General features: G+C 34.8%; 1 protein-coding gene and 1 long non-coding RNA gene across 8 annotated transcripts in view; one reads left to right on the forward strand and one right to left on the reverse strand.

Moving 5' to 3' along the window:
* LOC148224842 (uncharacterized) overlaps window positions 1-10722 on the reverse strand; it is a 50441-nt gene extending 39719 nt beyond the window's left edge. For both annotated transcript variants that reach the window (XR_015801542.1, XR_015801541.1), the window contains exon 1: window positions 9607-10722. This is a non-coding gene — a long non-coding RNA (uncharacterized LOC148224842). The remainder of the gene's footprint in view (window positions 1-9606) is intronic.
* Window positions 1-24686, forward strand: part of SCEL (sciellin) — a 67230-nt gene that overhangs the window by 28167 nt on the left and 14377 nt on the right. For 5 of the 6 annotated variants that reach the window (XM_088159795.1, XM_088159798.1, XM_088159799.1 and 2 more), the window contains 8 exons: window positions 2451-2568; window positions 3179-3241; window positions 3550-3621; window positions 7160-7228; window positions 8913-8978; window positions 10161-10226; window positions 12260-12292; window positions 13701-13772. In XM_088159795.1, the coding sequence (XP_088015921.1) occupies window positions 2451-2568; window positions 3179-3241; window positions 3550-3621; window positions 7160-7228; window positions 8913-8978; window positions 10161-10226; window positions 12260-12292; window positions 13701-13772 (559 nt within the window). The remainder of the gene's footprint in view (window positions 1-2450; window positions 2569-3178; window positions 3242-3549; window positions 3622-7159; window positions 7229-8912; window positions 8979-10160; window positions 10227-12259; window positions 12293-13700; window positions 13773-24686) is intronic. The other variant, XM_088159800.1, reaches the window with a different exon arrangement.

Genomic DNA, 24686 nt, shown 5'->3' on the forward strand with positions numbered 1-24686 from the left:
ACATCAATTTTTATTGTCAAGTAGAGACAGGGATGAGCTGCATGTGACTGTCCTCGTATGAGCTAATATTTTGTATTAGATCTATGTTTAATTTTTCAGCTGATGCTTGGGAGAAAATTCATTAGGCCAGAAAAGAGTACTGTTCTGCTAGCTCAGGGCCTCAGGCATTAGCAGATTGCTCGCTAATCTGCTAAACACTTGTGAAGAGTTTCTTGACAAGAAAATGATATATATTCCTTGTCTACCACATTTATACAATGTTTCATGAAACATTCTTTGCACTTAGCCATCTAAAAAGCCACGATTTCTGAGAAATCCAAGTGACTTTTGATGACCCACTGGAGTTATTCAGGCAAGCCTGGGATTGCCTTCATTTTTTGGAAGTCTTTAAAGTCAGATTTTAATAAATATTTTTAAGAGAAAAACTAGCTCAATAGGCAGTGAACATGCCAATGCAGAATTCATGCAGTGAGCATAGATTAGTTTTTGTTAATCTACTATGATTGTCAGCTCATTCTTACAAACAGCATTTTTCCTGTCCCTGGTCGTTTGTCAAATGGCTGGGTCTATGCTGTTTAAAAAGAAGAAAGCCAAATCTGGGTATCAAGGCCAAGAGATGGAAGCACACATCTGTGCTATCACAGCCATGGCTTTTAAAACATCTGTCACTTCTCTAGCACCTCAGTCTTGGAGAGAGCAAGTCCAACACAGAGCTAGAGAATATTTACAACATTAAACAAGGCAACATCAGTGATGAGTCCAAACCTTTCATTCCTTCTCTTCCACTTGGCAGTATGGACATACCTATAGGGAATTGAAACAGGCACAGGTTGAACTACAGATATAGATACATTTTAAAACTGATTTTTATCTCTTTTTACAGATCTCATTTTATTCTTTTTATGGAATTTTATCTCTATTCTATCTACTTTTACCAAAAAAAAGTATTTAAAAATTCACTCTTGGCCATTGTCACTAAAGATAAATGTTTTGGTGCTTTGTTATGATTTGGTCTTCCACTCACTGTACCTATTTGTCATTTTTTAATGTGATCACTACAGGTGAAGTTCTTGTATTAAATGCAAGAAGTGCATTTTCTTATAAATCAGAGTAGAATGTCAAAACACAGCTCTGACAAATGACAAATTACTGACTGCATGTGTTTTCTTTGGAGCATGTTCTTTTACACACAATGTTTACAGTCTAACTACTGAACACCAGATAGTGATGTCTCTTGCAATTTGAAAATCCTTTTACATGAATGCTCAGAGAGTGAGGAATTACTGGAGAAAACCATGAGGGTCTTTAGAGGAAAACATAAGATCCTCTGTATTCTTTCTTTTTTTTTCTTTTTTTTTTTTTTAATTAATTGGTTGTATTAACAAAGATTTTGCATAGTTAATATTGCACCTTCTCTGGAAAAATTTGGGGCAAATGTAGCAATTAAAAAGATGGAATTTCTATTCAGTCTGAACTTCTAACTTTTCATTTTAATAGGCCATGTTAAAATTTCACATCAGTAGTTCCTTTTACCGCAAAAAGGCTGATGATATGAAACTTATGTGGACTGAGAATACTGAACGATAGTCATTGCATATTTTTGCTTGCAAAAAGGGGAAAAAATCCTCATGAAAAAACCAAAGGAGATTAACATCAGCTTTCTAATACAGGGAAGAAACTATAGTCTCCCAAATCAGGTGAATATGCTACTCTTACTTTCCCAATACACTAAATATCAGCCTTGTTGGACAAAATATTTTGATTGTTTTTGAAAGTAAGTAAAGCTCCCATGCTTGTTCAGCATACCAGTCTGTCTCTCCCAATAACTTTTGAAACTATACACCAATTTTAGTTAAATCTGTTGTAAAGGTATTGCTTTAATTCAAGTTCAGTAAAACTAAGTAACTGACTAGAAAAGAAACTCTGTTCATTCAGCCTTTGAGGAAAAAACTTCAGAGGGAGTCTGACTCTTTGAGAAACATGAAAATCCACATATTTTGAGCTGGGTGTAGTTGGAGGGCCACGTGGTCACCTCAAGATTAGCCTTCCTTCAAAATTTATATCCTGTCACACATCTGCAAATACAAAACCCATAGACAACACCCCAGGAAACAGGATTTATTAGTTTGACTTTCCTGGGATTACTGTGGTATGCAAATTTCATAATTCCTTTATCAGATCTGTGAAATGTGTTTACATTAGAAATAGGCGAAGCAGTTTCATATTAAGGATGAAACTGAATTCAGTTTGCTAAGCTGGGCTTCTGCGGGCCCTTCAAGGTGAAGCTACACTACAAACTTTTCAAGAAGCAATCTGGTTTAAACAAATGTGATAACTGAAAATTCAATCTGTATTAAACTTTTATCTATTTCAACCTATGTAATAGTACTTTAGATTTCCAAAGTTTTTCTACATGTTCATTTTCAAGACGTGTTTTTCTGCATTTGCAGATAAGAAGAGCCCCTCTGTTGCAATTAAAAGCAGACAACAGGCTACTCATGATAGTAATAAACGACGGACCCTTTTGCAAGACAACAGCTGGATAAAGAAGAGGCCTGAGGAGGAAAGGTAAGAAAAATATGAAATACATTTCTTCCATATTTATTTCTGTGTGCCATGTACCTTTGCATGGAGTGTCTACTTTTGCATGGATGGTATCAACCAGAATTAGGAGAATTCAACCAAATAACTCTTATTTATTTATCTTGATGAGGTATTGATTGCCTTTTGGAAGTATTGGTTTGCTGAATATTCATTGACTGTTTTTCATTGGGACTTTTGAGTGCTGAATATTTAATGAAGTTCTGCTCTACAAGTAAATTCCCACATTTCACATGTCTAGGTTGCAAGACTATGATCTTTTTATAAGCAAGAAGATTATAAATCTTGGCAAGTTCTTTTAAGGATTCTAAGTAAGAATCAGTTTAAATTTACTCTAATGTAAACTAGAACTTAAATTAGAGCAGAAACAATGCCTTGGAACCATGTTATCATTATCTGGTCCATGAACAGCTTGTAGGAAAAGATCATTCTTACTCCAAAATATCTGGAGTTTTTGACTGCAGGGTTCTGCAGCTGGTGCGATTACTGTGGTAGTGGACAGCTGTGAAATCTGATTGAAGATAGAAATTTTTTGCCAAGAAAAAATTATCTCATTTTATTACTCTTTTGCTTGAAGTGCTGATGAAAACTACGGAAGGGCTGTGCTTAACCAATACAAGTCCCAAGATGGTCTACACAGGTATGGTAGAGTATCTGAACACCTTTCTAATTATACTACCAAAGAAAACTGAGTATCCTTCTACTTTGTCCTGAACAAAGCAAAGAACTTGCTTTGTTCAGTTTTAATCTATACATATTTTCACTGTAAATCTGACTCCAGTGTCAATAATTGATCACTGCAGTGGATCCAGGGTTAGATCTGTTGACACCTGGATAGTCTAAAACTCTGTATGATATCTTAATCTGAGACATAGATACTCTTTTATTAATGATGAGTTGTTTAATAAGATCAATGACCAAAATGGCATTTCTAAATTTTTATTACAGCAGTACCACAACTGAAAAGGAAGATCAGAAAGCTGTAATTGGACGATACAAATCTGATACCACATTGGACAGGTGGGACATTGTTTCTGGATGTATTGTATATTGTGATTGTCATACCTGTGAGGGGTCGTAAAAATGAAAGAATGAATGAAGTCAGTGTTTTTTTTAAGTTTTCTTATTTATTAAGCATCTAAGTAAAAGACTTTGAATGATTTTTGCACTAATTTTCAATTACACAAATGAAAATGTGATTTGAGAAAAGGTTCTTTTGGTATCTTCTCTTTTTTTTGGTACCTGCTTCTGTGTATTCTTGTCCTCATAAACGTAAGTATCTTTCCACAGCTGATAACCACTCCTCCCCAGTTTCCTCCTTTTCAAACTGTAAACCAAAGTCATATATCCAATAGCTAAGTACAACATGACTAAACCCATAGTTCTTTGCAAATACTAAGATGGGTACCAATATCAGTCATGCTTGTCATACAGGTGCTTAATTTGAATGCTCTCTTCAGCCTTGACTTCTGATGGGTTAAGACATGACCATGCTGGTGTTTGCAGATTCTTTCCATGTTGCATCTTCAAAATACAGCCACCCTTAATATCTGGTATCCAGAACATGCTGAGGCTATGGAGAACAAGCACTTAAACGCACAATGTGGGAAAATTGAACTTTATTTAGTTGGGTTTTAGCACTGTGTTAATTTATTTCATGATCCTTATTTTTTCTTGTAAGAAACAATGCAAAAAAGTTACATAAAATTTACCTTCTTCACACGAGTTTGAAAAAGAATAGGCTGGAGACGTGCAGTATCATCACCCTGCTTATTCTTTTACAGACCAGTGAATCCTGATGTATTGGTTGACTCATCATGAGGAGGCATTCTATAACTTCAATTTACTTGTTGCTCTTCTTTGTATCTTTTCTATTTCCATATTAGTTTTTTTGATCTGGGAATCCAAATCTCCATGTAGGTATTTAAGATGGGTGTACACCTTGTATATACACAGAGGAGTAATAACAATGATTTCTATTTAATTTGCAGTTCCTCCCCTTGTACTTCATAACTTTGAGTTTGCTCTTTTCAGTGCTGCTAAGAATTGAATTTTAATTTTCACAACATTATCTATATAATTCCAAGACTTCTTTTTTGAGAGATAATTGCTGGTTCAGAGACCAATTGTTTCTCTTGGCAGGCATTACTTTGCATCCAACAAAAGTGAATGTCATCTGCCATATTAGAAACCTGACATCTTATCAGATGACTTCTGAAAAGCTTTGCCAGTTGCCATTTGTTTTGACTACCATGAAGTAATGACATTGGCAAGCAACATCTTCCCACTCTCCTTTTTCCAGATAATTCATGAACGTATGGAAGGACACAGGTTTTGTACACATCTCTTCTTCCCACTCTGGAAACTTGCCATTTATTTAAAACCTTTGTCTCTCACATTTCAAGCAGTTTTTTCTCTATTACCCATGGGAGGTCAGTTTACTTAAGAACACTTAAAGCAGACTTCTGTGAAGTTTTTTGGAAATTCAAGTAGCATATAGCACCTATGTCACATTTATCCAGATGGTCACTCACTTCAAAACAATTTTTAAAGCTTGATTTTCATGCCTCAAACCTTGATTGCTAATTTAGAAGTCATAGGAAAAATCCAGTTTCTACATGGTCATTGAGGAGCACTGTACTTTTGTACTCTATATCTTTTTGGTTTATGCTGAGATATTAAAGTATCTGAACTATTTCAGATTGTAAGCTGACTGTCTTTTCATCACAAAATATCTAACATAAAGGGTTCTTATTATGCAACTAATGACAAAGTGTACCAAAAAGGATTTTCACTGATGTGAAGAAATGACAATAGAACCAGAAAAAAAAAATTAAAGAGGAAGGTGAGAAAGGATGGAATAGCTCTCATATGAAAAATGTCTGAAAAGACAAAAAGTCCTCAGCTTGGAAAAGAATAATATAAGGAAACTGAGTCATAAAAAAAATTTCTGTTTGTTTCACCCTAAGAATGAGGAGATGCCCTATAAATGTTTGGGTAATTAATTAAAAATAAATGAAACAGAGCAAAGCAAAGCAAAGCAAAGCAAAGCAAAGAAAAGAAAAGAAAAGAAAAGAAAAGAAAAGGAAAATAACATTTATTTTTCTTTTATACATATATTAATTGTAGGAGTCACTACCACAGGATACTGTGGAGGCCAGAAATTTAACTTGGTTCAGATAAGCATTACATGTGTAAATGGACCATTGATCCGGGGTGTCTGTTGGAGACAGCGTTGTGAGTGAGAGCAGAGGATACTCTTTGAGACATTATCAGAAGCTTGAAAGTTATACAAGGAGAAGTTAACATCATGCTTACCTTTCTTTCATTTTTTTTTTTTATGCTTCTGCTACATTGGGCAGCAATGGAGTAGGATGCCAGATCTAACCTTTTAGGCTTTAAAATGAGAGAATACAAAACTATGTAAAGCATTGTGCGTGAATTTTGAAAACACGCAATGAAATGTGAAAGAAATGCTGATTCGCTGCCTAGTGGGGAATGAGAGGGAGCGCTGGGGTTTGCATTCGCAGCACTTGCAGCAGGCTTAGTGAGACCTCTAGTGACCTTCCCAGCAACAGTATTCTGTGCTGCTTGAAGGCAGGATACAAAATATTTTATACATAACATCAGATTATAGTTCTAAGATTAATTATTTTGCATCTATAGCTTCAGTTTATAGATGAGAATAAATAATTAAAATTTTAAAAATTTATATATAAGTGTAACTCAAGATGTGTTCCAGCTGATTTAATCAAATATTTAAGATAGCCCTCTCAACTTAGTATTCGTCCTCTATTTCAATGTACATCACTTTATATTTAAGCTTTTCAGAGTCCCCCAGTTCTTACTAAGCATATTTCATATACGGGAAGTAAACTGGAATAAAATAAGAACCTAATCTGCTTCAGCTATGATGGCTACATGGTATTTTCTGTGAAAATGTCGAAGGGTTTAGGCAGCAAGTGTAGAATCCATAAAGTGCTTGAAAAATCATGGGGTTATTTCTTCATGTAAATTTCATGGCTTAATGAAATCAGTTCAAGCATAAAGAATATATCTTTGATAGAAGTTATTCCTGTGAGTCGATACCATGCTTTGCCAGGGATTTTGCACTAGATTATTTTCACATCACATTGATCTATTTAAATCTGTAAATAAACAAAACTTTTGCATCTCTCTAGGAATGGTGAGGCAGAGAAAAATGCCATAGTTCTGTGTTTACTACTTGACTGAACATTGCTTTCTTTCTGGTATTTTGACCTAATTCATATGAGTTGTAATAAATTTTTAGCAACAGTCAGATTTAATACAGCATTATTGTTTGAACATAATCTTGGAAAACTCCTTTTCAGTGAGCTACTTAGAGCCTTCAGATAATAATGCACTGAATTTATATAATTTCAGCTTCTATTCTCTACCTTTTGTGATACTGGAATATTTATGATAGTGGGATATCAGTACACAGGTCAAAATGATACTCCATATTTTAATTCTATTGAAAATTGATTTTTTAAAAAATAGAGTGTGTATTATAAATAATTCCTGTGTTTCTGATCAGAATTCCAGCTGGAAGTGATCCTGATAAAATAAATAAATCCCCAACTCTGAACCATAAGCAAAACAACAGGTATGAATTTCAGAAACCTTATCATCTAAGTATTATGTATTATAATTTGTATATATAATTATAATCTAAGTGTTATATATTACCATAACTTTAGAATTCATGTACATACTAAGATTATACAGAGAAATTATTTGCATGGCATATGGTCTGGTGTAGGCTTCATTTGATCACCTGACCTCTGGAACGTAGCATCTATATCTAAATTGCTCTTAAAAGACTCTTTAGAGTTGGTGAGGAGAAAAAAAAAATCATTAAAATAAGAACAATTTTTCTTAAAGAAGTCTATTTTTCCACACAGTTTAAAAGGGAAACCAGCTCACATTACACATTTACTGAGCATAATGATTATTTAATAATTATAGTATTTAAAATACAAAAAAAGAGAAAGAATAAGAGTATTTTGGGAAATGTAGGTACATTCTAGAGCTCTAGATTTCTCTGCATAAAATCTACCAAACACAATACATAATTCTGAGGAAGGATAATGAAAAAATTCTATTTAATGCTTTCAGTGGAAAATGTCATTGTACACTGCCAGTGGAAAACTTGAATACCAAAACATAAAAAATAGTTTTTGATAAGCTAGCTGATTTTTCCAATGGAAACCTTTTATTTTGGCAGAAGGCCAGTCTTTTGATTAAAACAATTTTAATTTAAAATAAGTTAGCACAACATTGTTGATATGTTATTTTAAAAGTTTCTATGATTCAGAGGTGGCCACTGTATACATGTCATATAATTCCACAACACTGAAAAATTATTTTCTAAAAAACTTACACCAATTACCTGATTGAAATTTTCATTTAGGAAAGTCAGAAGAGCTCAGCCACCATACTCTTAAAGGCAAAGGGACAAATGCAGTGACAATGGCAGTAGAATTCTGTCAGTAATAAATTACACAGAAGAGAGTTGCAATTAAAAGTCATCTTATGGAGAGTTGAGATATTACCCTGAAGAGCAAATCAGTATCTGTGGCATATCAAGTTCAACTGAGGTCACTCTTTCAAGTTATAATTTTGCACCATTATGTTGTAGATCATGGTGATGATGACACATGAAGCATCATATAAATTGGATTTTATAGGGTTTTTTTGGAGAGGGTTTTTTAACAGACCAACAATTAATTCTGAAGTGGGACTTAAGAGAGACTTAAATTGTATATATTTTTTTCCTGTCAGAGAGCAAAATGATTCATAAAGTGCTATTCTTCAATTACTGTTATTATGAATTGACAATTACTATCATTAAGAATTGCAGAAGACAGTAACTTTTTGATAAATTTTACGAGAAGTCACTGGCTTGGATTTTATATAGGTTAGTTTTACAAACATATCATAACATAAAGGATTCTAATTGAACAAGAAACAAAATTTAAAGTAAGAAAATGAAATATATTATTATTATTATAGTGTTTGGAGATTAAAGTGTAGGTAGAGAAGTCAAGACTTGAAGAAGTCAGAAATTACTTTGGATATCAAGTAAAAATGCAATTGTCTAAACATCAGAACTCCTTAACGTCTCCCTCATCTTGTGTCCTTTGAGGTATATAGACATAGTTATAGCATTTGCCATGCACATTTGTATCACTCTGATAGCAGAAATAAGATTTCTTATCTATTTTTAAAATAATTTAAAATTATACTTTTTCTGAAGATTTACTCACTAAAGTATATTTCCTAAACAGACAATCTTGGACTCCTAACGCAGCATCAACAAACACTCCAGTCATTTCTCCAATCAAGAAAAAGAGGTATTCATTGCCACCACTGCTTGGTTGCCAGAGGGTATATAGCACTGTGATAAGTCTCAGTAATATACCATAAGTACATTAAAAAATTAACAACTTCCACCTCCAGCACACTCAAACTTCTCAGCAAGCTTCAAGAATTAAACTTTTACATCCTCTGTCTTTTTCCATGGGATTTACAAGTTCAGTCTCTGTAAAGCCAGTTTTGTGAGCCTGGTGGACATGGCTATAGGTGCTAACTCTTGGCTGCAGCCCCTAACTCAGCTGGTGTACTCATTTTCAGTGTCCAGTTTTAAAGCAATATAGCTCACTGTAATTGTGAAATCTCTGATGCCAAACTTGACCCTGTGCTGTTGCAGTGAATATGAATCACACAGTTTTCTGAATGATACACAGCTACCTTTAAAAACCTGAATTTCAGATACCATTATTTAGGCAAGAATAAAAACAGGGTGTAGAAATAAATACATTTTTAATTTAAAATGTACTGCTGGTGATTGCCATAGTTTTCTGCATCCTTTCCAGCTGCAAATTCTGTTCATTTGTGATTTTCATCTTTAATGCATAAAAATGTGATCAATAGAAGAATGAATGTAGAAATGAAAATGTCATTGTATTTATATTAACAGACCTGTTTGGTGGAAGTTTATGGCATTTTCAGTCCAGTAGTTCTCTTCAGGCTCTTAGAAGATTTGGAAGGCCATAAATGAATTGTACTGCTTCTGGTGTAATTGTTTTTACCTCACAAACAATTGTTGGATTGATAGTTTCGAGGGGTAAAAAAACAAACAAAACAAAACCAAAAAAGGAACTGAAAGTGCTTGTGCTGCTCATGTGACCTATAATAGCCCGATTGTGTTTCTTGTGTTGATATTTGACACTCTTTTGTGCATTTTATCTGGTTGTCCTTTCCACTTATTTGTACCACTCAGATTGCAGAAAAGACCAACTAGAGTCACAGAATACATTTTTCACAATACATAAAATTACTGTATTATTCCCTATTCTATTCAGTTTTCTGTAAATATGGTCTAAAAAGTATCAACATGCAGTCTTTGAAAATACTGATAATTTAAGAAAAGTTCCAGATATTTTTACATCACTTCCATTCTAACATTCACAGTACTCTGTTCAGGCCCAGAGCACTAAACTAATACTGAAAAAATAATTTATTAAAATTTGCAGGCAATCTTGGATGCCTCCCCCAGTTTCGAGCAGTAAGACTCCAACAGAAACAGTGGAAAGCAAACGGTGTGTATCAGCGATCGTTGGTTATTTCCTAACTCTTGGCTACAGCTAATTTTGGGAGCAAGAAAGCAGGGCAGTTCTTTGATGGACTGAGTTTGATGCAGAAGATGCCATGCATAGAGAAAGCATCCCATGCCTAAGTTCTTGTTTGGGCTCTTGGCAGCCTGATGGCCAGCATTGACTGGGTCCTGAGTATATTAAGTACCAGCAACTGAGGTTATGTGAGTGCTCCCAAAATTTTTCTATCATGCTTGCAATTCTTTCTTCATGGTTTCACTTTGGACAATTCCATTTAATTCTCCTGCAGCAAAAGTGCTGTAGAGAGACTGGCCATAAGGGCAGGAATCTGTTGGTGCCATTTGTATTCACAGTCAGGGGCTCACCCTTGGTCCTTTTGGGTATCAGTGTGAACAAAACTTCAAAATCTACTAAGTCCCCTGTCAGAAAAGTATCCAAGAACAAACAATCAGATAAAAGTTACTTGCAGATGAATGTTTGATGGTTTTTTTTCTGAAGTTGTGGTTGTTTCCTGGAAGAATAGAAAGAGAACAGGGAAGGTTTCTTGTGCTCTTACAGAAAAGCAGAATATGGATGGTTTAAAATATTAATAAATAAACCTTCAGAGTATTCTTTGCTTATGTTCACTATTTGCTGCAGCATGGCCTTCTGCTTCTCTAGTTTTAATCTGGGAAACTTCCAACAGTAGTCTTATGTGCAACAATGAGGAAAATTAAATGAAACAGAAATGAATGGATACACTGGGATGTTAGATATAAGCCTTGGTAGACTTTTGCCCAGGGAGTTTATGGAATGTCTGGCACTGGAAGATTTAAAACCAAGTTTAGCAATTGTTTTTAATCTTACTCTGTTTACTACCCTCTATCTGTTTGGCCAAGATTCAAAGTCACTCTCCACCCAGCAGAAAGATGGCTCATAGATGCTGAAGTTAATTTTAAGTCAGTCCTTACTAGATGTTCTCAATGTGCCAACTGAGAAGAATATATCTGGCTTCATTTCAGTATCTTGCTAAGATCATGATAATTTTGAAAGCATAGGCTAATACTCTATATGGAATTCCATCCAGCTTTCAATAGCAAGCTGGAATTCCTGTATTCTTCTCAGCACTAATTATCCAGTCACTCCTCCAGTCTCGCAGTTCAGAGAAGACTGAAAACAGGCATATTCTTTCTGAAGCTTTCATGACCCTTCCTGGATCCTCTAACAATGCTGCCATCACAAACAGCTGGTAAAAAAGTGATGAGCATTTAATGATTACTTGGTTTAGCTTTTAAAAGTGCTTTAAAGTGAAGATGTGAAAGCTATTTCAAATTGTGAATATTACAGTAACTAAAAATAGTTATCAAAGGAAAACCTTTTACTTGCCTGTGAGTTTCAGGAAATAAAGTGCCATGCATAGATGCTAATAAGCACAGTTTCTAAAGGTCACTATCAGTCTTAAAGACTGAGCAAAGAGCTATGTCAGTTGTCTATTCTTCACATTTGAGAATGGCTGACTGCTCTGCTATCCTCAGGAAGGGAGTCCAGCAATCGTGGATATGTGGGTTTTCTTGGTCAGGGTTATTTACATATTTTTGAAATTCTGAGATCTAATTCCAGCCTTTTATAGTTAAACATGATTTATAAACTTTCAGAGTTCTTTGCCTCAGTTCCAGCTGATTGAACACACTTTACAGAACACTTGAAAGAAATTGCAGTTGAAGCTAAGACTATAAGCAGCTCACTGTATTTGAGTTTTAAGGTTGTGGATTGTGTGCTGAAATCAAAACACTGTTAATCAAAGTGATTAACTGGAGAATGTTAATTGAAGAATGATTGTCTTAGTGACATAAAGAATATGGTTTGAATTTAGTATTATACTACTTGAGTTAAACATATAGTCTACATTAAAAAAAATTATCTTGGAAGGAAGGGAAAGTAAAAGTAATTGCTGTTGATTGATCTAAATCTTGCAAAGTGCTTCAATACTAGGATTTTGCTACTTGGTTTCTGAAATGTTCACCCTTTTCTTTCTCTAGAACCACTTCAGGAAATTCAGACGCTTCAACAACGTATGTCTTACTTTGCTTCTTAGTAGATTTAGAAATGTAACATGCTCCTTTGCATAAACCTCGATTATTATTTTACATTTATTTATAATACAAACACTGTATAATTTACCTGGGAGGGCTCCTCTATAGTAGATGTTGCAGAAGTGCATGAAGAAGACTTCCTTGCCTGAAGAAATGCAATTATTTGCATGCAGCTTAGAACATTGCATTGGATATTTACTGAAATTAAAAAAATATTAAACTGCATAAAACATTAAAACCTGTTTTGCAGTTTTAGTTCCACAGCCATTTATGTTGCTAATGCAAATACTCTTTTATATGCAACTGCTGCTCTAAAGTCAGTGAAAGAGAGAGTGTGAGCTATGCAAAGAAAAAGAAACTGTTAAAGACCATGTAAGCAACGTGAAGAAAAAGAAAGTTAAATCAAGCAGCTCTGCACATGCAAAGGCTTGTAATAGAAGGCTGTCCTGGGATGACTTTATGATGCTTGTATCCCCAGTCATCTGTTCTGTTTACGTTGGATATTAAATTCTGCAACTTTAAGACTGGTTTCAAGAGTGAAGGGGGAGGGAAGATGCACAGTTTGTTATCAGAGACCCTAAACCACGACAAAGGTATTAAGATGAATTGATGCAAAGTACTCTAAACTTGAGTGTCTGCAAAGGTTGCTCTAATTTTAGAAAATAAATGAACATCATTAATTAAATGTATATTGCACATGGTCTAAATTAAGAAAAGATTACTTAATCAGCCTGCAATTTCATGAATTATAATTAAGATAGCTACACAACTTGTTATGGTTTAGTTGCCGTATTAATAGAAAAATTCTCTCAAGAAGTAGGTAACCCTCATTAACTCTGCCATCTTCTCCTCTTCTTATAATTACTCATAATTTTAGTATCCTGCAGTGACCATTTGATTGGTCACATAAATAAAGAAAAGTAGGAAAGTGTAAATATTTATATATTTAGCTTTTAAAAAATCAGTACTTTGCTAGTTAAAAGTTTTGTCTTTACTAAGTAAGATATATTAGGTAGGAGAAAAGGTGTTTCAATTTTTTTTACTACTAAAATAATTTTTGAACAGTAAAGAAACTCCACTTTATTACTATATCCATACTAGCAAAATAGCTACTCTAGGGATATTAGTTTTTCAAAAGGCTCAGTGGATGTGGTAATCTAGCAAACTAAAGCATTGCATTTCTTATTTTATATCTGTATAATTCTTTATACACATACTATATATTTTTTTAAAAGAAAAAAACACAAAAAAATTCTCAAAGACAATGCAAACTCATTGTAGTTACACCTGAAAGAAATATAATATCTACAGTGATAAACAATTTAATACAGTATGTTTTCAAATATCTTCTTGTGCCTTAACTGTATTTTCACCATTCCTGTTGCAGGGCTGTCCTTTCATCAGAACAGGCTACTCCTCAGAAATCAAAGACTGATGTGGACAATCAGGCTACAGCAAGGTAACATAAACAGTATAACATAAAAAATGTTCTCATAAGCATTGATTATGGGGATATTAAGTACTCACTTTCCTTTATTTCTGTATTTGATAACTTGTTTGAACATACTGTGTGATTAATGCAGCATTTATCCAGTCCTAACCATTGGCCTAGAAATCCAAGCTCTGAGTTCCCTCTGATTGACTTGCTAGGTTATCTCAGCTGTTTCATTTTTTAATCTTTCAGTCTGTCCGGCCTGCATCCTAAAAGTCAGCATATGTTTTTTAAGTTGCTGCAAATGTTTGGAAACAGAATAATCGGGGTAGTATGGATTATACAGTATATTTTCTTTGCTCTTCAGACATTATGGGAGAGGTAGTAACTACACTTTACTATGTATATAAAAACATCCCAACTTGTGCACTGTGATGATAACATTTCGAATAGTGAAAACCCAACATATACCCTTTAGGGTGACAAAATTAGCATGTTTCAACGGATGGACTTGTGAGGGATGAGTTATATGGCATATCAACTAATCTTTGAAAGTGTGCAGAATAGCATAAAAATTGTTGGTGGAAAAGACACAGACTTTTTTTTCTTTTTTTTTTTACATCTTTTAACGAAAAGTTTAGCAAATTGTAATGTTCGGCACTGATAGAGATGTTTTATTTTTCAAAGAAATCAGCAATAACTTCCCCATCCCTGGAAGGCCAGGTTGGATGGGGGTCTAAGCAACCTATTCTAGTGGAAGATACACTGCCCAAGGGAAGGGGATAGGAACTGGATGATTTTTAAGGTCCCTTCTAACTCCTTCCAACCCAAGGACATTCTGTGATTCTATAAACATGCAAAAATGTTACTCTGTGACCTTGACTAGAGTAAAATGCCTGAATATGCAATTATGAAATGAATTTAATTAGAATGAGATTTCTAGTTATGCACTGAGAATTACAATAGCTCATTTGCAGTTTTTATGAGGAAATATTAAATGGTGCAGACATTAAAATTAATTTTAATTAGCTCATTTTACTTAATTTGATTCATAAAGTTCAGCTTTGTGAGATCTGAAGCTACAGTCTATACTATTTTGAATCCTGTTCCCCTCCCCCAAAGTCCTAAAATGTAAAACCAGTACAAAATGACTAAGAAAGCATCCAAAAGATGTCTGACAGTGTAATCCCTAGGAAAAGGAGAAAAAAAAAAAAAGCAATGTTTCAGTGAAACATTTTCCTGTCAACAAATGTGGCAGATCTTAGAGAATTAAATACGGCTAGTATTAACCAGGGAAGTCACAGCCATTCTTCACTGCTAAGGGCTTGTTAAGGTCTGACTTAATCCTCACCCTCAATCAGTTCACATTCATCATCCCCTGGTTGCTCTCATTACCATACCAAGCTCTGTATTCCTGTTCCTTCATTGGTGAAGAGCTGGAGGAATATTTTACTGGTCTACAAGTTTCTATGGCAACACTGCACTGCTATTTGTGTCAGTATATAAACTGTAAGTAGTCTGTAATCTGAGTGGGCAAAATTCAGCCCTCTCTACTGCTGCTATAATTCCTTTACATGTGGCTAGTGCTTCAGATGTCATCCATCTGCTGCTGATGAGTTAGCTTCACAAAATTACAGATTTTTGTTACATTTTCACTAGCCAAAAAATGTATTAATCAGCTGCCAGCAAAAGTTGCCTTCCTTTAAAGATGTCACATAAATACCACATTTTTGGCAAAAATGGTTGTGTCACACAGGGTAAGTAAACAGTTACATGAATAGTATATATAGTAATGCCAATTTGTATTAGAAAACTATTTTAATTTACATCTTTTAGTTACCCATATTTTGACTTGGAATAGAAAGATTTTCAGGTCATGCTTTTAAAGCCAGACTTGATTAATTGTTTGTCATTCAGGATTCTGATAGGGATGTTAAAGGAATAAGGAATTAATTTCAGTAAGTGAAATTAATAAAGTGGAAAATGGCAACTGGCTTTCTAACGAACTGTTAGTGATACAAGGAAAATCTTTCAGAAGGGATTTACCTGAAAAGGATGTCACATGCTCTCTTCTGGCTAAAATTGTAAAAAAAAAACAAAAACCAAAAAGCCAAAACAATTATTGCATTGTTTTAAAAGACAACAGTTTGATGTGGCATCCCTCTTAAAAGTGCATATCTGAAGGCATGGACATATGGACCTTCACCTGTTGAATATGATTAGGAGAATGGAATAGGTATCTCACGATTAGCTAGGGCATCTATAGATACCCTAGACAGCCTAAGTAGGCTAGGACACAGAAGAAATGAAGATTACTGCCTAAAAATTGTGCCTTCAGAGCATAACAGGTCAAATCAGGTCTCTTGGTATCTCACAAATGCAGCAGGAGATGAGCACTACACTGGATACATACAGAGATATTTTTATGACTTCCTTAATGGGCCTTTTATTCGTGGCTTATCAAGTCCTTTTTGTGCTTTTTTCCACATCAGTGAAGATGCAATATTCTCAGTCTGTCTTTTTCCTTTCTGTAATTGTAGTAACTATTAAATGCAGGTGTTTAAAACTGGCATTTTTTTAAAGAACAGTTCTGTAGAAAACCACATTTAACCACTTCAAGCATTCTGCGGGTGTTTAACACAGCTTCAGTCAGTCTTTCGTTAATGATTACAGTTTGGATACAAAAAAATCTGTGTTTCTATAGAAAGGCTTTTATAATGGGGTTCACATGTATTGAACTACACATCGTTACAGAAAGTAATGGTATTTGGCACAGCAATCCACTTTTACCAGGGTATTTTTAAAGTTAATACCACCAAAGAATGCAGAATAATAAAAAAGCTGTATTTCCATAAGTTTATAAACTGTAGAACTAATGAATTTATCTTTTATTTTTCATAGATATGTCAGAATTAATTCATATGGAGCACACCTGAGGAAAAGCTTTGAGGTGATAGTACCAGGGGCTATACAAGAGATTAGAGAGAGATCTCACTCAGCTCTTAAAGCATCTGTAGTGAGATTGTCCACTTCCAGGGAAAGACTGTTAGTCTGTAGCGGCAAAGGGCATATTGCAGAAACCCTTACATAAAGATGTCTTTTTGGTATGCCAGCTAGAGAAGTTGTCTTGAAGAAAATATTTCAGCTGTACGTTTGTAAGTATGTGGGTGAGAAAGGCAATTTCTAGGGAACAGAAACAAGGGACTAGAATAAATTTTTCTGGCATAATAGAGAGAATCCTATATTCTTGCTCCTGTAAAATTTTTCCCCTAGTGTACAGGGTGACTCACTATTATTTCTCCACTCAGGTAGTAGAAAATTCAGGCAATGCTATAAACCTGTGTGTGCTATGCTCCTTTTAAATCTTTTTAATGATATTCCTATTTTACCCAAGATGTGTTACCAGTTCTCATTGTAATAGACTGTGAAAGAACAACACATTAATTACCTGTGCTTAAACTAACTCTTGCAGTAAGGACTCATATTGCTGTGTCTATCAACACCTGGAAACTTTTAAAAGTGGAAAAAATTACAAAATATGGGGGTTCTATTAAAAAAAAATAGCAAAAAGTTATTGACTTCGGATTTTCCAAGCCAATGGAATTAAAACCATGATGTCAGGTCTCCTAAGCAAACATTTATTGACAAAACTTTTCTTGTTCTAGAGCTCCATAAAGCACAAAATTGAAAGAACACATAGATGCATTTTAAGACATTGGCTAATTATGTGTTCTCATTAGACTGCCATCCCTGGAAGTGTTCAAGGCCAGGTTGGATGGAGCTCTGAGCAACCTGGGCTAGTGAAAGGTGTCCCTGCCTATGGCATGGGGGTTGGAAGTGGATGGTCTTTTAGGCCCAGCCCAAACCATTCTATGAGTCTGTAAGATATGCAATTCTAAAGAGCCATGAGAAATATTCAAAGGAATTATCTTAGGTGGGACTAAAGTTTAGATGGCCAGAATTTAAAGGTGTGGCTCTAACATAAGTAATTCCTATATGACTTTTCCCTTGGGATGTCCTTTATTTGCTTTGGCTTTTTAGCTAGACCCTCTAGAGAGCTCTAAAATGTTCTGGAGGACACCTGTGTCTCTCAAAAGTTGTTGGAAGCAAGGATTCTGAAACAGAACTCACATACGTACACCCATAATTCACTAGCTTGCTTTTGCTATGATGACAATTGTTTTTTTATGCTAAAATCAAGTTGCTTTACACTTTCTAAATTGTTTTTGATAGTACAAATCAATACAGTAAAGTTTAATTTTTAATAATTTTTTTGCATTTCAGCAGAAGGCCTTTCCAAGTGACAGGCTCATTCTTGTCTCTCAATTCTGATAGATTTGGCATTCACTGTAAGGCTGGTTTGCAGCTTTTCTGCATGTTGATACAAATGATTCACTGTTGCACAGCTTCTGTTAAGAGATCCAAGGCCCTTATTCCTAACTGAAATTTTAATACAGTGTTCCCAGGGTCACACATATCCTTCCAGAAAAACTGAATAAGTTGTCTTTTGCCAGTGATCTTTTCCAGACTACCTCCTATAAAACATTCTGATCAACAGCTTCTTCCTCTGTATTTAACTCCAAATCCTCTGGGCTAAGCATTGCACTTGTTTTGTCACGTTATAAATTGGTTTTCACAGTCGGCTGCAGTCCTCTTCTGTCCCCTAACTCTCAGCTGTTATTGACGAAAGGTCTGAGCAAGGCCTCCTGGCACTGATTAGTGAGCATTGCAATGTGGAAGGAAATGCACTCTGCTCCAGGATAAATGCCCATCTTCTCTCAAAAAGTTCTTTTATTCATCCTCAGTCATACTTGACAAAAGCTGATACAGGGACAGTAAAGCAGCTACAACAGAAGGTCAAAATTAAGCTGGGCCCATGATGCTAAACTTTACCCAGTAAGATGGCTGACTTCTTTAATATACTCTAGACCAACTGTTTTATTCCAGAGTTGAAGGCCCACTTGGAAATTGGTTGTTTTTGTCTTCTCCTTTGCTGACATGATTAAATCAAAAATGTCCTTATGGTTTCAGCCAGACTTTCTTAGTGTGGTCTTTTCATATTCTATCATGTCAGAAGAAGAAGCTGTTTTTCAGAATGCTTTGTAGGTCAGCAGGGAGAGATGACTGAAAAAGAGACATCAGATGCAATTTGTTTGGTAGCACATTTAAAAATATTATTTATACCTTATTATATCAGGTATTAGAAATAGGGAGTCATCTCAATAGTTTTTGTAATTCTGCTCAGGGCTTTTAATCGGAAAACAGATACAGATGTATTAAAAATACTGTGCATGATTCCTTTAATAAAGCTGCCCCTGGATTGCTCATGATTATGTTGATGATGACAGAGTGGCTAAATTCAAAACCTCACTGACTATGCCGGAATTTGATATCAAGTGCCCTAGTCATTAAAGGCATTCCAACAAGTCTGAAATATGCATGGTCCTTCCGTTTTCTAGTCCATAAAATAACACAATATTGGTGCTTGGGTATTGTGTCAACTGTTAGTGCATCAGCAAAGATAGATGATAAAATTCTAGAAAACAAGGCAAGAATACTTTCAAGAATTAGGGAACACTTGGAACTAGATAGAGGCTCAGGACTTTTACAGCTTAGGTAGATATTCACTGAATAAAAAGAGAGTCCTGGGCTCATATTTTGCTTCCTGATGCTTGAGGTTCAAGAGCTTAGCTGGGGTCTGTTTAAAATTTTGTTTTTTACTCTCAAATGTCTAGGCTCAACTTCAATTTCACCTCAGCATTAAGGACAGTCTATTTGCATTGATGCTTTCTTCATTACCGTCAGAATTTTCAAATACAACTATTAGGAAGATTTCATTGCTTTCACTAAAGAATAACATCACTGGAGCTTTTTTGTAGGTGTGATTCAAGTTTCCTGCTTGAAACTTTATCTGCATGTTTTCAAGATTAAAAAATAAAAAACAAGAAATCAGAAAGAACTAGGAGATGTGCTTGAATATGTGGATAGGATTAATGTGTGTTTTTCTTTTTGATGGTGATCTGACTTGTCACCAGTTACACCAGAATTTCAGAACTACTATCTGAAATAAGTGAGATTCACAAGCAAAGATCACAGAGCAGAACTGAAAAGTATTAGATCTCTATCTCAAGTGAACTGAGTTAGAAATCAAATGCAGGCTGAAAAGCAAAGCAAAATGTAGACAATTCAATTTCTCTAACTTTTTGATACAGAGCATAAAAGGAAAAAAAACCCTCACTTTGTGATTACATATTACATTAATTTTTCTACTTTCAAAGATTGCTTACTGAAAATGTTCATACATCTTCCGTACATGAAATCAAGGAAGGCATGAAGATAGCTAACATTAATAGAATCAGGTTATGCAAACCACAATTATTCAATAAAGAAGGAACATTTACTGAAATTGATATAGAACCAGAGATATTAAGCTTTTGAAATTTAGCTGATTTCTGTAGAGCTTGTCACACGAGCCTTATATAATTTCCTTTTCTGTTTGTATCTGAGAGGCATGGGAATCCAAGATATGGCGAGAGTCCCTGGTTAAACTGAGCTGTACATTTTGCATGCAGCCTGCCTTGACAGGTTTTTAAACCTACTTTACTTACGTTCTTTGCTAGTATTTTATTCTTCTGGACTGTCTTCATTAGTTGTCAGATTTCTAATCCTATTTTACACAAGCAGCTAGAGGCAATGTAGCAGAGAGCCGCAGCAAATTTAAGGCTAACAAGTCTATAGCATGAGGCCCACAGCAACCCAGCTGCACATGAGTTTTTCTATCCTTCAGGGTGGGGCTATCTTTGGATTTACAGTGCTATTTTGTGCATTTTTCTTGAAAGACGTTGTTAAAGGCAGAAGAGGCTTGCTTGTTTTTGTTTTTTTTAAGGAGGTGGACACTTACAAAGAGAAAAGTAAATCAATCAAAAGAATTGTCTTCCATACTTTAGCAATCATGACAAGCATACCTAGGTCTTAATCAAAATCCTAATGTTTCTATTTTATAATAAATTAATTTGGTTTCTTCAGTACTTGAGATCCTTTTGTACAATATACAATGCAAAATCTTCTGCACTGCCATTCCAAATATTTTTATATAAATTACAAAAATGCATATTAGTTACTCTGAGTCAGCTGCCCCTAAAAACTTCCAGCCATGTCCTGAGTGTTTATTAAAATATTTCATCCTATTGAATTTGTGAGCGAACTATAAATTCTCCTCTTGGCAGGCTGTCTGACCTACCTCATTCTCATCCATTTCAAAAATATTCACCCTAGGCAGAATGTTCACAGGGATTTAATGGCTGTCTCAGAAAATACTGTACTTGGAGGTGGCATCCTTTGGAATGACCTATGAAAAATGTCAGCGTCTATTACAGGCCACCTACCGTATTTGAAAGATACTTCCCCTAGTTTGTCTAAACTGCTTTGTATAGAAGTTTCATGCTGCTATTTTCCATCATCATGATCATCTAAGTTTTAAAAAGTTGTTGACAAATGTAAGAAGTATTAATTCAATTCAGCCAGTCTTGGAGACCAAAATAGTTTATATTTTCAAATGAAAATTCTATTTGCAACTGAAAATCCTTCTCCACAGGAGCCTTTCACTGCATCTGATATTCTGATATTCAAGGAGCTTTTTAAATGTATGAATATAGGTTAGTCTTTTTTTACTTTAATACTTGTCATCTCTTTTAGAAGTATTAAAAAGGATGTCAGTTATATTGCTGATTTTTAACACAATAACAACTCTCTAATGAAATCTAACCTGAAATTCTGTTTAGGTTCTGTAAGGCAGATCTACTCTAATTTTGGATGTGAGGCTGGATTATGTTCTAATATCAACACTGGTTGAAAGTGCTGTGTGCTAATGCTAAAGTTAATGCAGCTTTGCTAACAAAGAGAGATTAAAAAAGTCAGCAGAAGTATGCCCAGAGCACAATCAGATAAATTCCAAGTTATGCCCCATATCCTACAGCTTGTCCTACCTTACATTTTGTCCTTTTATAAATAGCAGCTCTTTAACTTTAGTTGCTAATAACCTGAACTATGCTTGATACAGTAGCTTGCAGTTCTGTATCCTATGACCTCTGCTTTGCACTAAGCCAGCCACCTCAAGGCAAAGAACTTGCAGGATGTCAGTCCTGGTTACTTGCTTCAGTCATGTCAAGATGTTTCATAGGGCTGAAAGTTCGAGAAGTGTACAATAAATTAATATCTTCTAAGGTTCTCTTTTACAGAACTTCTCTTTCATGGGAACCATAACAAGTTCAGGTGAACAAGTCAGTCTGCTTGTATTTTTGTGCTGCAATCTGCAGCAGCAACTGTTTCTGTTCACTTATTAGGACACTTCAGGGTTGGTGTTCTATGAATCAGGCTGTAGATGACGAAGAGTGCACATGTAGCCTTGCCTAGATAGCAAGCTAACATCTTCCTTGCAAGCCACTCAGTGCACTGGGATACCCAAAGCACTGACAAGAACAAAATAATGTGAGGAAGTAACAAAATGCTGTCGGCTGCAAAGTCATGATTTAAAGATTACAGAAGGGAACTAACTCATCTATCCTTCGAGTTGCACCAAGGATTAATGTGGGCCAGTACATGCATTTCTGAAGGAATGAGTCTTAAATTATTGGAAATTTATTTCCCCCATTATTTCCAAACAGGTAGTAGGACAAGTTTGCACTATTTTAGACAGCTCCTCATTCTTTTTTTGAAACCTCTGTGCAAAATGAACAGAGCAATTTAAGGTAAATAAATCTGAAGTTATGTGGGAAGAGTGTTAAAATACATGTGAAAACTTAAGAAGAACATGTCCTAGAGCCAGAATCTTTCCTGCTCATCTAAAAGGAGTTTCTTCCTCCCCTTTTGGCAGAAAGCTGCTACCTACAAGAACAAATATATAGGTGATAGAACTTCCTGGTGTTCTAAAATACATTTCTATAGCATTATTAATTCAATTATGTAGTATTTGATACAATAATACTGAGATATTTTAACATTTCTTCACAGATTAACATAGAAAGTTCTAGTATTTGGGCCTTGTTCTTGAAGCATATTTTATCTATATTGTATTGGAATATTTTTGTAGGAAGGTTTCTTTAATTAAGGTATCTAATTCTGAAAGAAGAACCCACAGGAATTATTAAAATATTAAATTGAAAATCATAAAGAAGTGAATAGAATATTTTATATCTACACCATGAGTAAAAACTTCAAACATCTGTATTACTTAGCTAAATCTCATTGGAGGCACATTGGGATTTGGTTCTGCAAATGCTTACATGCCTTTGACAATCAGACACAGAAGGGTACAGACACAGTGGCCTGCAGGGCAAACTTTGCTACTGTCACAGCTTCTCCATTGCTCCACGCTGGGAAAGGCAGCAGAAGTCAGCAGAAAGGCTACAGATAACTGTGCTGAGTAAACTGCAGATAATCCTGTGATTGCAGGCAGAATGAACAGGAGCCCCAAATCTGCTTCTTATGTTTTGGGTGAATATACAACAGAGGCTGACATACATGTGCAGGTTTCACAGCACATAAAGATCATAATTGAGATTGCTGCAATTTCAAACCTTCAGTAGACTTCAGAGAAGACTTGAATTTAAAATACCTCTAAGAACAGAAAGAAATGGAGGATGCAAGAGACAATAATAATAATACATATTTACTCAAGCCAGACATATGCACAGTTAGGTTTGTTTGTTTTTTTAAACAAAAGTTGCAAAAATGTAAGTTGCTACCTGAGCTCTTATTTACATTTACTATAATTTCAATGTTGCTACCTTCACATAGTGAAGGAAGCAGTTTGCCATACAGTTCACCAAAGAAAGGATATTTTTGGATAACTGCAAGGCTTCAATTTCTGAAGGAATACTCTGAAAAGTGTTAAGTCTGTGATAATATAAAAATAATTTTCACAAGAATATAATTTATTAATGACTGGTATGGAATTCTAGCTAAATGGCAGTCAACTCTCCTTGCACTTAACTGTTTAATTCCTAAACAAATGGAGATCTTGATAATCTTATAAAAGGGAGCCCCAAATCTGACAAATATGACCAAGAAGAAACCTGAAAAGGCTACCTTTATCTTCCATGGAGATGTTGTTTCATGACAGAACTGGTCAGAATGAAAAGTCAGTAAAGAAACGTATGGAACATTGTTGACTGCCAGGTTATATAACAGGTCCTATAGGGGGTCATATCATCAAAGGCATCATTCTTTCCCCATTGCTTTCTTTTAAGGAGTAAAATTATCATTTTTTTAGTGAGCTAATATTACTAGATGGTAGCTTTTTAGGTAAAGCTGCTGGAAAATTTTCAAGTAGAGGAGTTTGCATTTTGAAAATACATTTTCACAGAAACAAAGTATTTCATAGAAATGTTAACACCAGTACAATACTTTGAAGGAAATAGAGGTACTCAAAGCAATACTCCATGTTTTGCTATGATACTTCTAAAAGTTTCATTCAAAAAGTATAAAATACTGTAATTTATATTTCTATTTTTAAGAGTTGCATTACATTAACATATGTTAATATTAGTATGTTGAAAAAGAGAAATGAATTAACCAACAAGATGTAATTCAAGGAAGATTTTTTTTCTCCTTACATCAGATAGTAATGATAAATGACATTCTATCCCTGTGTGGAAGTGCAAGAATCAGTGGCTGTAACCAGATCTCTGCACCCCTCTGTTTGAATATGACATTTATTGTCAGAAGTGAGAGAGTATTTGGAAGGAGCTGGTCTAGATAGCCTACCAAACAGACAAAAGGACTTTTTTTTTTTTTTTAATGTAGAGAGAAAGACTTAGTCCATAATCACTTTTAGGTAAGATATGATTCACACACGTATCAGGAGTACTTGGTTGACTGTACTACTTGGTAAAGATATTTTGCTGTATCATAGCATGTTAGAGGTCAAACACTCTTTGAAGT

This window comes from Sturnus vulgaris, chromosome 2 (genome assembly GCF_052056855.1).
Source record: "Sturnus vulgaris isolate bStuVul1 chromosome 2, bStuVul1.hap1, whole genome shotgun sequence".
NCBI classification, from domain to species: domain Eukaryota; kingdom Metazoa; phylum Chordata; class Aves; order Passeriformes; family Sturnidae; genus Sturnus; species Sturnus vulgaris.